The 14,909-nt window shown below is 42.8% G+C and overlaps 1 protein-coding gene across 1 annotated transcript in view; it reads left to right on the forward strand.

Annotated features, from left to right (window-relative positions):
* LOC143040845 (uncharacterized) overlaps positions 1-13,668 on the forward strand; it is a 140,042-nt gene extending 126,374 nt beyond the window's left edge. Inside the window, exon 4 of the mRNA XM_076212284.1 lies at positions 13,097-13,668. Coding sequence (XP_076068399.1) covers positions 13,097-13,544 — 448 coding nt within the window. The 3' untranslated portion in view covers positions 13,545-13,668. The remainder of the gene's footprint in view (positions 1-13,096) is intronic.
* The last annotated feature ends 1,241 nt before the right edge of the window (positions 13,669-14,909 follow it).

Raw genomic sequence — 14,909 nt, forward strand, 5'->3', positions numbered from 1 at the left:
TCCAGTCTCGATGGTTCTTCTTCATTTCTATACCTAGTGTTCTCTTGAATCCATTGCGTCATTGTGTGGTCAATAATCATATCAGGTAGAACATTTCCCCATGAGTCTTCTCCACCCTTTACTGTCATCTCTTCCCGGCAGACTTCTTTGCAATTAAAGTCACCCATTATAACTATTCTTCCTCCATCTTCCATTACCTTATTTAATGTTATCCTTGAGTCTTCTAACATACTTTTATGTTCTCTCTCATCCCACGAGGCTGTTTTAGGAGGCACATCATTTATTACAAACTTTCTGCTCTTCCTATCTTTGTCTTCTACTTCCATCATAATCATCTCTACTCTATTTTTTCCATATGTGACATTCTTCACATACATATCCTTCTTAGTCAGGAACATAACTCCACCCCCTTGTTTTACCTCTCTGGTTCTAATCCAACAATTATATGCACCATGTCCTACACTGTTGCGTGGTAGTGGACTTTTCAATTTTGTCTCTACAATTCCCATTATGTCCGGTTCTTTTTCTTTCAGGTAATCATTCATTTCGTTCAAGCTTGTTATTAAGCTGTCTATATTTGTGTAAGACATTTTCATTTTCTACTACTTCCATCGTGTTTTCTGTCCCCCTTCCGTTTTTCTCTGCTATGTACCATTTTCTCACTTTCATATTCACTACTTTCCAATACAATTTCTCTTTTTTTGTTTCTGTTCTTCTCTGTTTTTTTCCTTAGCTTCTTGTCTTTTTGCTTTCTCATCCTCTCTTTCCTCTTTGTTCATTTCTCTTTTTATCCATATCTGTTTAGATTGTTCACTGTTTGCTAGTTTCCCTGTTTTTTTCTAAGATATTCTCTGCAGTTGTTTGTGACCTGAATTTTATCCTAATTAGTCTGGTCTTATCTGTATTGTATTTCCCTAGTCTATATATTTCTTCTATTTCTTTTCCTGTTTCTGCTCCATCTTCTTGAACTACTTCCAATATCTTATTTACTTTTTCCTTCTCCTACTTTATTCTTGTAGTCCAATTTGTATTATATTTCTCTTCCATTCCCAATATAATTATACATTTCTTTTTATCCGCTAAGTCTCTCACTATTCTCTTCCTCCCTCATCACTTTAATAATTGTGTCTATAGTTTGATCTTTCATCTATTGTGATACTATATCTTTAATACAAACCTGTACTTCTTTTGCTATGGATTATTTATTCTCTTTATTATTCCTCTTTAATTCTTCATTCTCATCTTTTACTTCTTTTTAATTCTTCTATTTCCTTAGGGTTTGGTTCTCCTTCTTTAACTCTTCCAATTTACCAACCCTCTGTGCTATCCTTGGAAGTTGACCGAACCTACTTTCCCAATGTTCGGTCATTTTCTCTAGTTTTTCTTCTAGACTTACTAATCGGGGGAGGTTGGCATCCCCCCCCCCTCTTCATTAAATCCATGGAAATTATTATTTTCACTTTCCATTGTGTTGCTCTTATCTATATTTCTAACCATAATGTTTTTACTGATATTTTCGATTTCCTCTGTGTCGTCAGCAGACCTCTTGTTTACATTTTTTCTGCTGTCAGGGGGAGCCCGTTCGTCTCCCTCCTCATTTCCTTCCATTTCCCTCAGTAATCCCTCCCCTTCTCCCCTTTCATTACCGTTCTACTACACCACGAGCTTTCTCCTTCCCTAATAATACAAAAAGGTACTTCCTTATAGTTGAAATCCATGAAAATTGCGGGGTTTTTTCCGGAGTTCCAATCTTCGCCGTCAATTCAACGATCATGTGTGTGTGTGTGTGTGTGTGTGTGTGTGTGTGTGTGTGTGTGTGTGTGTGTGTGTGTGTGTGTGTGTGTGTGTGTGTGTGTGTGTGTGTGTGTGTGTTTGTACGTGCATGTGTGTGTGTATATACACACACAGCGTCCGGTACTCTCCAAAGAGTAAAGTTCCTGTTTATTATTTTCAAATACTCAAAAAAAATATTGGATAGTAGAGATAACATAACAATTAGTATATTAGAAAGAACTTTCGTTAGGGAATTAGTTAGATAGGGAAACTTGTTTCTTGATTATGAGTACCAAAAGGTAAATTTCTCTCTGAAATCCGGAACAGTTCCCTGAGGAGAAATCCCACAGGTTGGATCAACAAAATGCAGTTTTTCGAGGATTAATATAATAGTCACCCTGGTAATGTTAAACGTTTTCTATGTTGACGTCGTCGGATATGTGCCAACATGTTCACCAATGTGGTTGAGTATTGAAACAGATATTTCATTTGTTTCCGTTTTTTTTTTTTTTTTTTTACGGCAATTCTGAAAATTATATTTGTTCGTGGGGCATTTTTCACTTACTCTCTCAGAATGTATGAACCAAGAATTATATATCGATAAGAAAAAGAATACACTGCCCAGCATCATATGTAGGAGCTGGAAGAACTGAATTGACGAATAAAAGTGAATCTTTCAGACAGGTAAAGATGTGACGTCGCTATGACGTCAGAGGAAAGAAGTTGCCAGATTGACATTACCGCTAAATATGCTGTTATTCATTAATTTGTCTGTTTTATCTATCCAGTAATTTTCTTTATTCTGTATCTTGTATCTTTTGCTTATCTGTTTATTTATTTGTTTATCTTATCATTGTTTTTTTATCTATTAATTTAATGTATCTATTGATATTTTATTTTATTTCATTCTGTTCTTTCTATTCGTTTTTTTTTTTTCGCCACAACAACGGAGTTGACGGTAAAGCGCCGAAAAGTGATGATAGTAGTAATAATAATAATAATAATGATAATGATAATAATAATAATGATAATAATAATGATAATAATAATAATAATAATAATGATTGATAATAATTATAATAATACTACTAATAATGATAATAATAATAATAATAATAATAATAGTAATAATAATAATAATAATAATAATAATAATAATAATAATGATGATGATGATGATGATGATGATAATATGATAATAATAATAATAATGATAATAATAATAATAGTAATAATAATAATAGTAATAATAATAATAATAATAATAATAATAATAATAATAATAATAATAATAATAATAATAACAATAATAATAATAATAATTATAGTAATAATAATAATAATAATAATAATAATAATAATATTAATAATAATAATAATAATAATAATAACAATAATCAATAATGATAATAATAATGATAATAATAATAATAATAATAATAATAATAATAATAATAATAATAATAATAATGATAATAATAATAAATTTATTTGGCATTGAATCAATATACATGAAGTGCAGATAATGAAAAGAACACATAGTTCGAAATAACAATTACAATTGCCGACGGTATCATGCAAGAGAACAAGACGGCAAAAGTTATCTTGATTGGTTTGACTGTGAGTTATGGCTCATAATTTCCTCATGACAACTTGAGTAATTGAATCTCTCCCCACTTGGTGATGGGGGTGGAGGGGGGCGAAGTGTAGGCATGGCCCATGACAGGTGGTGGGAATAAGAAACAACGGAATCTTTTATTTCGTTGTTAATTGTTCTTATTGTCTATGTGGCCTTAGTACGCCTGAGCGCTCTGTAGGATTGACATTTTTTCTTAACTTATACATACATGTTGCAAAGCTTATACCAGAAATAAACTCAGCCAAAACTGACAGATATAAAGCAAATATTAGAAATAAAACTACCCAAAACTTGAAAAGTACAGCTAAAAAAAGAAGACATATTACAACAAATCAGAGAGCTCATTCTTCACTGATTGTCAAGTCATCGAGATCATAGCATGCATACATACATACATATACCAAAGGCTTTTCCCCCTTACAAGGGAGGTAGCCGAAAAACAAAGGCATAATAAACATTCCACCCATTCCATCCCCAATACACTCCCCTCCACCTTCTACCCTCCCTCTTATCTTGGCACCTCCTGGATGACGGGTCACCCTGTACCTTGTCCACTGCCCTGGGTCAGAAGCATTGTCGCAGGACACAGCTCATCCACAGCAAGGCCGCTTCATTAAATCGGCGACCCCCGCCCTCTCCGTCCCCTCATGCAGAAAAGAAGATGGGGAGGAATCCCTTCGGGCTACGTCAAATTTTGCTCACACACACTACCTCACCCCCGTTCCCCCACCCATTCCACCTTATGTATTACAGCACCATCTATATGCAACCATTTTCCATTCACCCCTGTCTTCTGTCCTCTCCCGTCCTTCCTCAACAGACATTCCCCTCTTTCCCAAAGCCCCCTTCACCCCATCCATCCATCTCATCCTAGGTCGCCCCCTCATGTTCACTCCACATCTGCCTTCCATACCTCTTTTACTAGTCTTTCTTCACTCATTCTTTCCATGTGTCCAAACCATCCCAATACTCTTTCATCAACCCTATCTCCCAACTCCCTTTCCACCCCCGTTCTCCTTTTCACCTCATGTCTCACTCTACCCTAGTAACCCCCATCATACTTCTCAGACACCTCATCTCAAACACATTCAAATTCCTTCTCTCTTCCTCTCTTATGTTCCATGTTTCTGCCCCATACAGTGCTGTCGGCACAATCACTCCTTCATACAGTCTCCTTTTACCATCTATTCCCAGATGTTTATTTCTCATTACACTTTTTTAATTCACCTAGGCATTTACTCGCTTCTCTCAATCTACATTCTTCCTCCACCTCCACTCCACCCTTTCCTGCCATATTCGCACCCAAGTATCTATAACTATCCATTTCCTCCAGTCGCTCTCCCTTAATGCTCACTTCCAGTCTGCTGCCACTTTCACCCCTTTTACATTTCATCACCTTACTTTTACCTACATTTATCTGAAACTTTCCTTTTTCACACACTCACCCAAACTGTCACCAACTTCCTCAGTCCCTCCTCCGATCCTGCTAAATGTGCAGTGTCATCCGCAAACTTCCCACTTTTCTCCATTTTCTTTAACCATCTCCAATCCCTGACCCACTACCTTTACATTTACCTCTCGCACCATCCCATCCATTTAAAGATTGAACAACCAGGGCGACATAACACATCCCTGACGAAGTCCCACCCTTACCTCGAACCACTCACTCTCTCCATTTCTAATTCTGACACATGATCTACTACTCTCATAAAAACTCCTGAGAGCTCCTAAAAGCTTTCCTCCTATCCCATATATCTGCAAAACCTCCTACAGTGCCTTCCTATCTACCCTGTCACAAGCCTTTTCCAGATCCATAAAAGCCCAGAAATATCCTTACTTTTTCGTATAGCTTTTCGTATAGCTTTCTCACATATATGTCTTACCACAAAAAATCTAATCTACACAACCTCTACCTGTCCTAAATCCACACTGTTCTTCACCAATTACTCCTTCTGTTCCTTTCTTAATTCTCTCAAACAAGATCCTCCCATAAGCCTTCCCAACATACTTAACAAACTAATCCCTCTGAAACTACTACACTCACACTTGTCCCCTTTTCCCTTGTAAAGTGGAACTATACAGGCACTCCTCCAGTCCTCCGGCACTCTACCTTCTCTCCAGCAAACATTAAATAACCTCACCAGCCATTCCACCATCACTGTACCTCCACGTTTTAGACATTCTACATGGCATCCATCCAGACCAGGTGCCTTACCTGCTCTCATCATCTTAACAACATTTTCCTCACTCATCACAGTCATTTTCTTAGCACTTCCCACTGCAACTATCTTTCCCTCCCTATCCTCCTTCACATTTAGCAACTCTCTAAAATATCTTGCCCTTCTTCCTCTTACTGCCTTCTCTTCCATTATCATCTCTCCATCTGCACCCTTTACCTTTTCTTCTCTACTTGATTCGCCTCCTCTTTCTCTCTTGATTTCATTCCAAAATATCTTTTTATTACTTTCAAAACTTTCTGTCATACTCTTACCCCATTTCACATCTGCTCTCCTCTTTGCCTCCTTTACCTTGTGCTTTACTTCTCTTTTCTTTTCTTTGTACCTCTCATATGACTCCCTCGTCCTATTTTGTAACCAATTTGTGAAACCTCGCTTCTTCTCTTCCACAACCTTCTTTGTTTCCTCATTCCACCACCCACTACCCTTCCTTCTATTTCCTCCTTTCCTTCTTGTTTCACACACCATCTTTGCACACTTTGTGACTCCCTCCTTGAACCATCCCCATTCCTCCTCCACTCCTAGTTTTACTCTATCCTTCAATCCCACTCCTCTCTCAGCTTATTCTTGTACTCCTTCTCCTTTTCCTTCTCATTTAAAGAGTTCACTCTAAGCACCTCCCTACCTTTTGTTCTTTTCCTCTTTCTCCATCTATCCTCCACTCTCAACTTACCTTCCACCAAAAAATTATTTTATATGCCCCCACTCTGTCCCCCTAGAACATGTACATCCTTAATTCTTCCTATTATACTCCTATCTACCACTACATAGTCCATTAACGCTCTATATACCACCCTTCCATCCACCACCCGCTTGACTTTCTTCCGAAACACTGTATTTGCTATCATTAACTCTCTTTCTAAACACATCTCCATCACCAACTCTGCACTACGATTCTTTCCTGGAATTCCACATTTCCCAACCACTCCGTCAATTGGTTTATTTCCTACCCTAGCATTAAGGTCTCCCAATACTACTACATTGACGATCCTCCCTAATACCTCTATGCACTCTTTTAAATTTATTCAAAAAACCTCCATTTCTTCTACACTCTTCTCACTACCAGGCCCATATGCACTTACAAACACCCACATCTTTCCCAGTTTCACCTTCATCCACATTAACTTTGAAGAAACCTCCTTCCACCCCACTACACGTTGACCTATCTCTTCACTTACTAGTATAGCCACCCTTTTTCTCCCTCGCCCTCTCTTCACCCCTGACAACCTTCAAACTACACTCCCAAACTCACACTCGCCCTTCCCTCTCTACTTAGTCTCACTCATCATAGCACTTGGGAAATAAAATAGCATTCAACTCTAGCTCCATTTTTAAATTCATCTTTCCAATGTGCAATGGCAAGCTGTTATATATCCGAGCTGCACCAAATTTGAAGGCATGAAACCCAACATTCGAAGAACATCCTGCTTCAGACAACGTCACACCGTCAGTCGTTTGACGAGTGAATATCTGTGCCTTCCATCAACTTAGTCTGAGTTTATTTGTGACTCGTACTACAGATAAGCCTTATCAGAGCTTCTCTGTGGAACTGCATTCTCGTTCCGTCCACGGCTTCCCTGTGTCTCCCGGCATCCCCAGCACCTGCCCTTGCGGAAATCCTCTGACGATATTATTACACCTTCGACTCGAAGGTCCTGCTTACCCTCGCAACTGCCTTTCTCACTTTCTTCTCCACCTCGCTCACAACAACAACAACAACTACCCTCTCACTTCAAGAGACTGTGCTCCTTATCTACTCTTCACACTTTTATCCTGAGATGACCCTTCTCGCCTTCCTTCTAAGACTGCAGCCACCTCGTCCAATGCACACCTGATGTATCATTGCTGCCGTTGAAGAAATCGCCCACACTGTTATCCGACTTCCGCAGCAGTCGCCATTATCGGCGCCATGCTGACCACTGGGACAAAAGCGCTGGTGGGACTCAAATCAAAACTACAGCGGCGTCAACCTTCTCTCCAGGGAATGCTTGAACGGATGATCGGTGGACAGCTATTTGCAACTGGCTTCAACTATCGACCGACATCGTCACGTCTCCCCTGTGTTATTGTCCATTTTCTGTGAGAGCATGAGCTTGTTTGAACTTGTCCACCGACAACGTAGTGCACTTGGTGCGTCTTCCATAACTCTTCGTTTGATCTGGGCTCCATTTTTTAACAAAAGATTTGCCCGGTGAAGTAGACACTTGTGCACATTTCATATAAACCTTCCTACAAGTCTTGTTGATTTCAACGACCAGGAACTATGCACGTTTGGAGGTATATCTGTCTTCGAAGCAGAGACGCTGGACCGATCCAATGAGAATAATAAACGAACTTTTACGACACAGGTAGTAAACAACGTTATGACGTCACTATGACGTCAAATGATTGCAGGCTGGGAGGCGGGCGCTCAGCTGTATATATATACTAGACATTGCCTGACGGAGACAACACAGACCTAGTGGAATTGAAGACACCACCCCCAGAGAGAACGATATCTTTCTTCCTGTCCGAGAGACGACCGAATCATGGCTCCAGTTTGCAGAATGTCGCCTCGCTCCCTCACCGATCTATACGACCCTAAAGGTATTGGCCGCGGAGGAGTTGACAGTGCATCAAACCCGACAGTCATGATCACTTCATAGCCACAAATGCAACATAGAATCAGGCTCAACTTACTTAGCATCATGGAAAAAAATTATAAGTCACAGTACAAGAGAAAGAAAATCGATTGCAACTTCAACTAGCCCTGACCGGAACTGATTCGATCACAAAGATATGCACTCATTACATAAATTATTTTTTTCTCTCTCTCTCTCTGCAGCATCTGCATGTCCGAGAAGGGCCTCTGGCTCTTGCACGAAGTGCACGGAACTCCACCACCAGGAACAAGTTCAGCCCTTGACTGTCCCCATCTTCTACTCGCCGATCCGGTACGTGCCCGTGCTCTACGGGCAGGTCGACTACGCCCCGCCACCGTATCAAGTGCAAGGAGCTCCCCGGGCAGCAGCTACCGCAGCAGCCGCCGCACCCGAACGTCGCCTCTGCCGGATCGCCTCACCGTAGACACGCCAATCCACGGGCATTCTCCGAAGTACTGGACTGGGAGTCCAGCTGCTGCTGCTGCTGCAGGAAAAACCGGTGGGTCAGCTGTGACCGGGCGAAGTTGCACTGGCACTTGGACCAACCCCGCCCCGATGCGCCGTGCGTCGCCAACTCCAAGGGAGACCGTCTCCATCCACCTCCCCCGATCCCTCCCGGACGCGACAGGCGCTGTCTTCGTTTGGGCATGAAGAGGAGCGCTTGAAGAAACAGGGCTCCTTGACACGGGGTGCTACAGAAGGCCCCTGCCGTATGCATGATGATGTCCGAGGTGCCTCACCGCCAGTAGGACGCCTGGGTACACGACATGACAACAGTGGCTGTATAATAAAGTGTGAATAAATGGTTACATTTTGAAAACTGTAGTTTTTCCCTTGAAACCTCTTCAGCTTGTCATATGGTTCTAGGATAGCACAATGTGATTTTCATACAAAGGAGGGCACAGTGACCTTACCATTCGTCCGTCTTCTTCACTTAATCTCGGGGAATGTAGCCGTAGATTGAATTGATAGAGTCTCTCCCTTCTGAATCGTCCCGTTCCTCCTGGGAGCAGTGGCGTAGAGGTGGTCCTTGCCTACAGCACCCCTCGCTGCTCTTATTTCTCTGAACCCCTGTGTCTTCGTCCTTTACCTTCGGCTGTCTGAAAGTTCTTCTTAGGTGCCTGCACAGCAACGCCAGCAGGACCAGAGACGCCACAGCAGGGGCAGCGATGACACACGTACAGAATACTGGAGGTGTCATTGACGAATGTCTGAGTTTGCGATGCTGAAAGAGGACAAAAGTATTTCTTAAAAAGGTGTGTGTATGTGTGCATAATGATAACTGTTGTCTTTCATTGGAATCTCCCAGTCCCACACCAGTCGCCTGCGGTGCACAGCCCCTTCCAACAGATCTCTCCAGGAAGAAACGTTGGACTGTTTTTGGTGCTGCTGCTCTGATGTGGGTCTGCCACCAGGATGTAGGTGTGGCAAGCAACCAATCACTGCTTACTACTTCTCCACGTGTGAAGACCATTAGATTGACCTAAATTAGTGCTGACAGGGAGATCCTGATATCAGATCGAAGGCTGAACGCCAACCCCTTTAATGGACCTGCCGTGGGTCGCTTGACGTGGGTGTACCGGACTGACTATCTTATGACTACAAGAACTGTGTCAAATATGAGAGAACCAGCTCTCCAGGCTCTCCTACACTGAATAGGCCATGTGCAAAGATGAAACAGAGCTCAGCTCGCATTCAGAGTCACAGAAGCCCACTGCATAATGGGACATCCCTTGTCGAAAAAAGTGCCATAGATATATGGGGAGGGGGAGGGGCACAGCCGCGTGTCCGGCATTGAATACCAAGATACACCAAGGATGATGCCACATGCGAGGTGGCACCGCAGACCCATGCTGCCAGAAACTGTGTGGAAAAGGGGTCGAGATGCCAATATCAGCTCTATGCGAGGGTTGGCGCAGGCAGGGGGATTCCGGGACTCCACCCAACACCATAAATTGGAAAAAAAAAAGACTCCTGGAGTCGGGTCTACTCACCAGTTGAAGGAGTAGGAGGACAAGTGTAGGGCCAATAGACGATAGAGGAGTATGTCTTATTATTGGGAATTCGAGCGAAGATGGTGAGGTTGCCTTGCCCCCATGGTGGGAGCACGTTGTGACCAGGTCTTGTTCTTTTGCCGATTGTTGTCCTAGACGACCCCCTAGAAGAGTCCTCCAGAGTACTCCAGGCGAACCCTCCCGAAAATCGCAACATTGAAGGGACTTTTAGAATCAATCACTGTTCCATTCCCCCATTTGTTCGTTCTGAAGTTGAATTTGACTTGCTTGAGTTTGTTATTGACATCTTGGTGGACAAAGACGTTTGCGACTTGCTTCTCGTACTCTACAATGTAGAGCCATATAGCTATCTTTTGTTCAGTGCCATGTTTAAGTTGTTTTATCTTCATTGTTATGTTAAAGAAGAAAATCATGCCTGGCGGCCATAATGGGTCGAGTGGTTTGAGAAATTCGATCTTTATTGCGGAGTTAGATTTTCTTTAAAACAATATCCATCTTCAAACAACCTCTTTTAGTCATGATTGGTCAAGTGCCACTAATATAAAAGGCACACATGACTGAATAGTCAGTGAAATGCATATTCCGACATTATGTCTTATTCGACCATCTGTCGTGTCGACATTCTGTCTTTCGACGTTCTGTTGTAGACCCGCTGACCGCAGGGACAGAAGTAGGGTGGCCAGACGTCCTCCTTTTGAGCACTTTGTCCTCCATCCGGCGCAACCTCACGCCGGAAAATAGGCAAGAATTGGTTTACTAATAGGGTGGTCGATGAATGGAATAAACTTAGCAACCATATAGTAAGCGCTGAAACTATCAGTTGTTTTAAAAAACGATTAGACAACTTTATGGATGGGGATGACAGGTGGTGATGGATACGGAGCTGCCTAGTGTAGGCCTTATGGTCATGGCATAGCACATGGCATAGCACATGGCATAACACTATCAAGAGAGAACCTAGAGGAAAACACTGAAATTTTGGATTTCTGTACTGACGATAGACGGCTCCCAATTTTAGAAGCATTATATATTAAAGAGTTAAGCCCAGAACTAAATAAACAAGCAGACGACCTTAGAGCCCTCCCAAGCGTGAGGCAAACTGGTGCAAATCCAAACACGAGACATAACACCACAAACGCCAATATGGGACAAAACACCACCAGTGTAAACACGAGACAAAATTCCGCCACAACACGCACCCGGAGGCTCTCCTAGTGCACGTGACATTTCGTCACTGCCCGAATACCGGGTGACCTCCCCTAGTATGATCAGCCAGTTTGAAGGCTTAGTATAAAACTCAGAACTTTCATTAGACTCATCGGATTAATTCTTATCCTATAAGATAGTACATCCCAATAGCTACTGAAGAAGGGTCTAGAACCCGAAATCGCGATCTAGCTAATATGACTACATACAGCCAAGTCATAAATTTCCTTTCTAAGGAACATAAATCTATAATAAGGTATATGGAAAATACCTATAAGAAAATAATTAATGCAAAACTAGCCATCACTTTCAATGATATATGCATTAGAGAAAAACTCCTGCCCAAATACACTGATAATATATATATATATATATTTTTTTTTTTTTTTTTTAATGATATGCAGTGTCCTCCTTATATATATATATATATATATATATATATATATATATATATATATAGTATACAATATACATATATATATTATTTATATAATGTACAATATATAAATATATATAATATATATATATATACTCATATATATATATATATATATATATATATATATACATATATATATATATATATTATAATAATCGATGTGCAGTGTCCTCCTTATTGGAAATTTGGAAATGGACACACTAGACAGAAGCGCTGGTGGGACTTAAAACTGCAGTGGCGTCGAGCTTGCCTCCAGGGAGTGCTTGAACGGATGATCGGTGGACAGCTTGTTGCAACTGGCTTCAACGATCGACCGACATCGTCACGTCTCCCCTGTGTTATTGTCCATTTTCTGTCAGAGCATGAGCTTGTTTGAACTTGTCCACCGACAACTTTATGAACTTGGTGCGTCTTCCATAACTCTTCGTTTGGTCGCTGCTCCATTTTTGAACAAAAAATTTGCCCGGTGACGTAGACACTTGTGTACATTTCATATAAACCTTCCTACAAGTCTTGTTGATTTCAACGACCAGGAACTATGCACGTTTGGGAATATATCTGTCCTCGAAGCAGAGACGCTGGACCGATCCAATGAGGATAATAAACGAACCTTTACGACACAGGTAGTAAACAACGTTATGACGTCACTATGACGTCAAATGATTGCAGGCTGGGAGGCGGGCGCTCGCTGTATATATATATACCAGACCTTGCCTGACGGAGACAACACAGTCCTAGTGGAATTGAAGACACCACCCCCAGAGAGAAGGATATCTTTCTTCCTGTCCTAGAGAAGACCGAATCATGGCTCCAGTTTGCAAAATGTCGCCTCGCTCCCTCATCGATCTATACGACCCTAAAGGTATTGGCCGTGGAGGAGTTGTCACTGCATCAAACCCGACACTGTCATGATCACTTCATAGCCACAAGTGCAACATAGAATCAGGCCCTACTCTCTTGCCATCATGGAAAAAATATATATATATGTCACAATACAAAAGAAAGAAATACGGTTGCAACTTAAACTAGACCTGACCGGACCGGATTCGATAACAAAGATATACAGAGGAAAAGCATACCGACAGGAGACCTTTTGGTTCACTCGTTACATGAATTATCATTTCTTTTCTTTTTGTTCTCCGCAGCATCTGCGTGTCCGAGAGGGGTCTCTGGCTCTTGCACGAAGTGCACGGAGCCCCACCACCAGGAGCAAGTTCAGCCCTTAACTGTTCCCATCTCCTACTCGCCGATCCGATACGTGCCCGTGCTCTACGGGCACGTCGACTACGCCCCGCCACCGTATCAAGTGCAAGCAGCTACCGCAGCCGCCGCCGCAGCCACACGTCGCCTCTGCCGGATTGCCTCCTCGTAGACCCGCAAACCCACGGGCCTCCTCTAAGGTACTGGACTGGGAGTTCAGCTGCTGCTGCAGGAAAAACCGGTGGGTCAGCTGTGACCGGGCGAAGTTGCACTGGCACTTGGACCAGTCCCGCCCCGATGCGTCGTGCGTCGCCAACTCCAAGGGAGACCGTCTCCATGCACCTACCCCGACCCCTCCCGGAAGCGACAGGCGCTGTCTTTGCTCAGGCATGAAGAGGAGCGCTTGAAGAAACAGGGCTCCTTGACACGGGGTGCTACAGAAAGCCTCTGCCGTATGCATCATGATGTCCAAGGTGCTTCACCGCCAGTAGGACGCGTGGGCACAAGACATGACAACAGTGGCTGTATAATAAAGTGTGAATAAATGGTTACATTTTGAAAACTGTAGTTTTTCCCTTGAAACCTCTTCAGCTTGTCATATGGTTCTAGGATAGCACAATGTGATTTCCATACAAAGGAGGGCACAGTGACCTTACCATTCATCCGTCTTCTTCACTTAATCTCGGGGAATGTAGCCGTAGATTGAATTGATAGAGTCTCTCCCTTCTGAATCGTCCCGTTCCTCCTGGGAGCGGTGGCGTAGAGGTGGTCCTTGCCTACAGCGCCCCTCGCTGCTCTTATTTCTCTGAACCCCTGTGTCTTCGTCCTTTACCTTCGGCTGTCTGAAAGTTCTTCTTAGGTGCCTGCACAGCAACGCCAGCAGGACCAGAGACGCCACAGCAGGGGCAGCGATGACACACGTACAGAATACTGGAGGTGTCATTGACGAATGTCTGAGTTTGCGATGCTGAAAGAGGACAAAAGTATTTCTTAAAAAGGTGTGTATATGTGCATAATGATAACTGTTGTCTTTCATTGGAATCTCCCAGTCCCACACCAGTCGCCTGCGGTGCACAGCCCCTTCCAACAGATCTCTCCAGGAAGAAACGTTGGACTCTTGTTGGTGCTGCTGCTCTGATGTGGGTCTGCCACCAGGATGTAGGTGTGGCAAGCAACCACTCACTGCTTACTACTTCTTCACGTGTGAAGACCATTAGATTGACCTAAATTAGTGCTGACAGGGAGATCCTGATATCAGATCGAAGGCTGAACGCCAACCCCTTTAATGGACCTGCCGTGGGTCGCTTGACGCGGGTGTACCGGGTTGACTATCTTATGACTACAAGAACTGTGTCAAATATGAGAGAACCAGCTCTCCAGGCTCTCCTACACTGAATAGGCCATGTGCAAAGATGAAACAGAGCTCAGCTCGCATTCAGAGTCACAGAAGCCCACTGCATAATGGGACATCCCTTGTCGAAAAAAGTGCCATAGATATATGGGGAGGGGGGGGGCACAGCCGCGTGTCCGGCATTGAATACCAAGATACACCAAGGATGATGCCACATGCGAGGTGGCACCGCAGACCCATGCTGCCAGAAACTGTGTGGAAAAGGGGTCGAGATGCCAAATCAGCTCTATGCGAGGGTTGGCGCAGGCAGGGGGATTCCGGGACTCCACCCAACACCATAAATTGGAAAAAAGAAAGACTCCTGGAGTCGGGTCTACTCACCAGTTGAAGGAGCAGGAGGACAAGTG

Source organism: Oratosquilla oratoria, chromosome 29, assembly GCF_046742065.1.
Source record: "Oratosquilla oratoria isolate Oo_2021 chromosome 29, ASM4674206v1, whole genome shotgun sequence".
Classification (NCBI taxonomy): Eukaryota; Metazoa; Arthropoda; class Malacostraca; order Stomatopoda; family Squillidae; genus Oratosquilla; species Oratosquilla oratoria.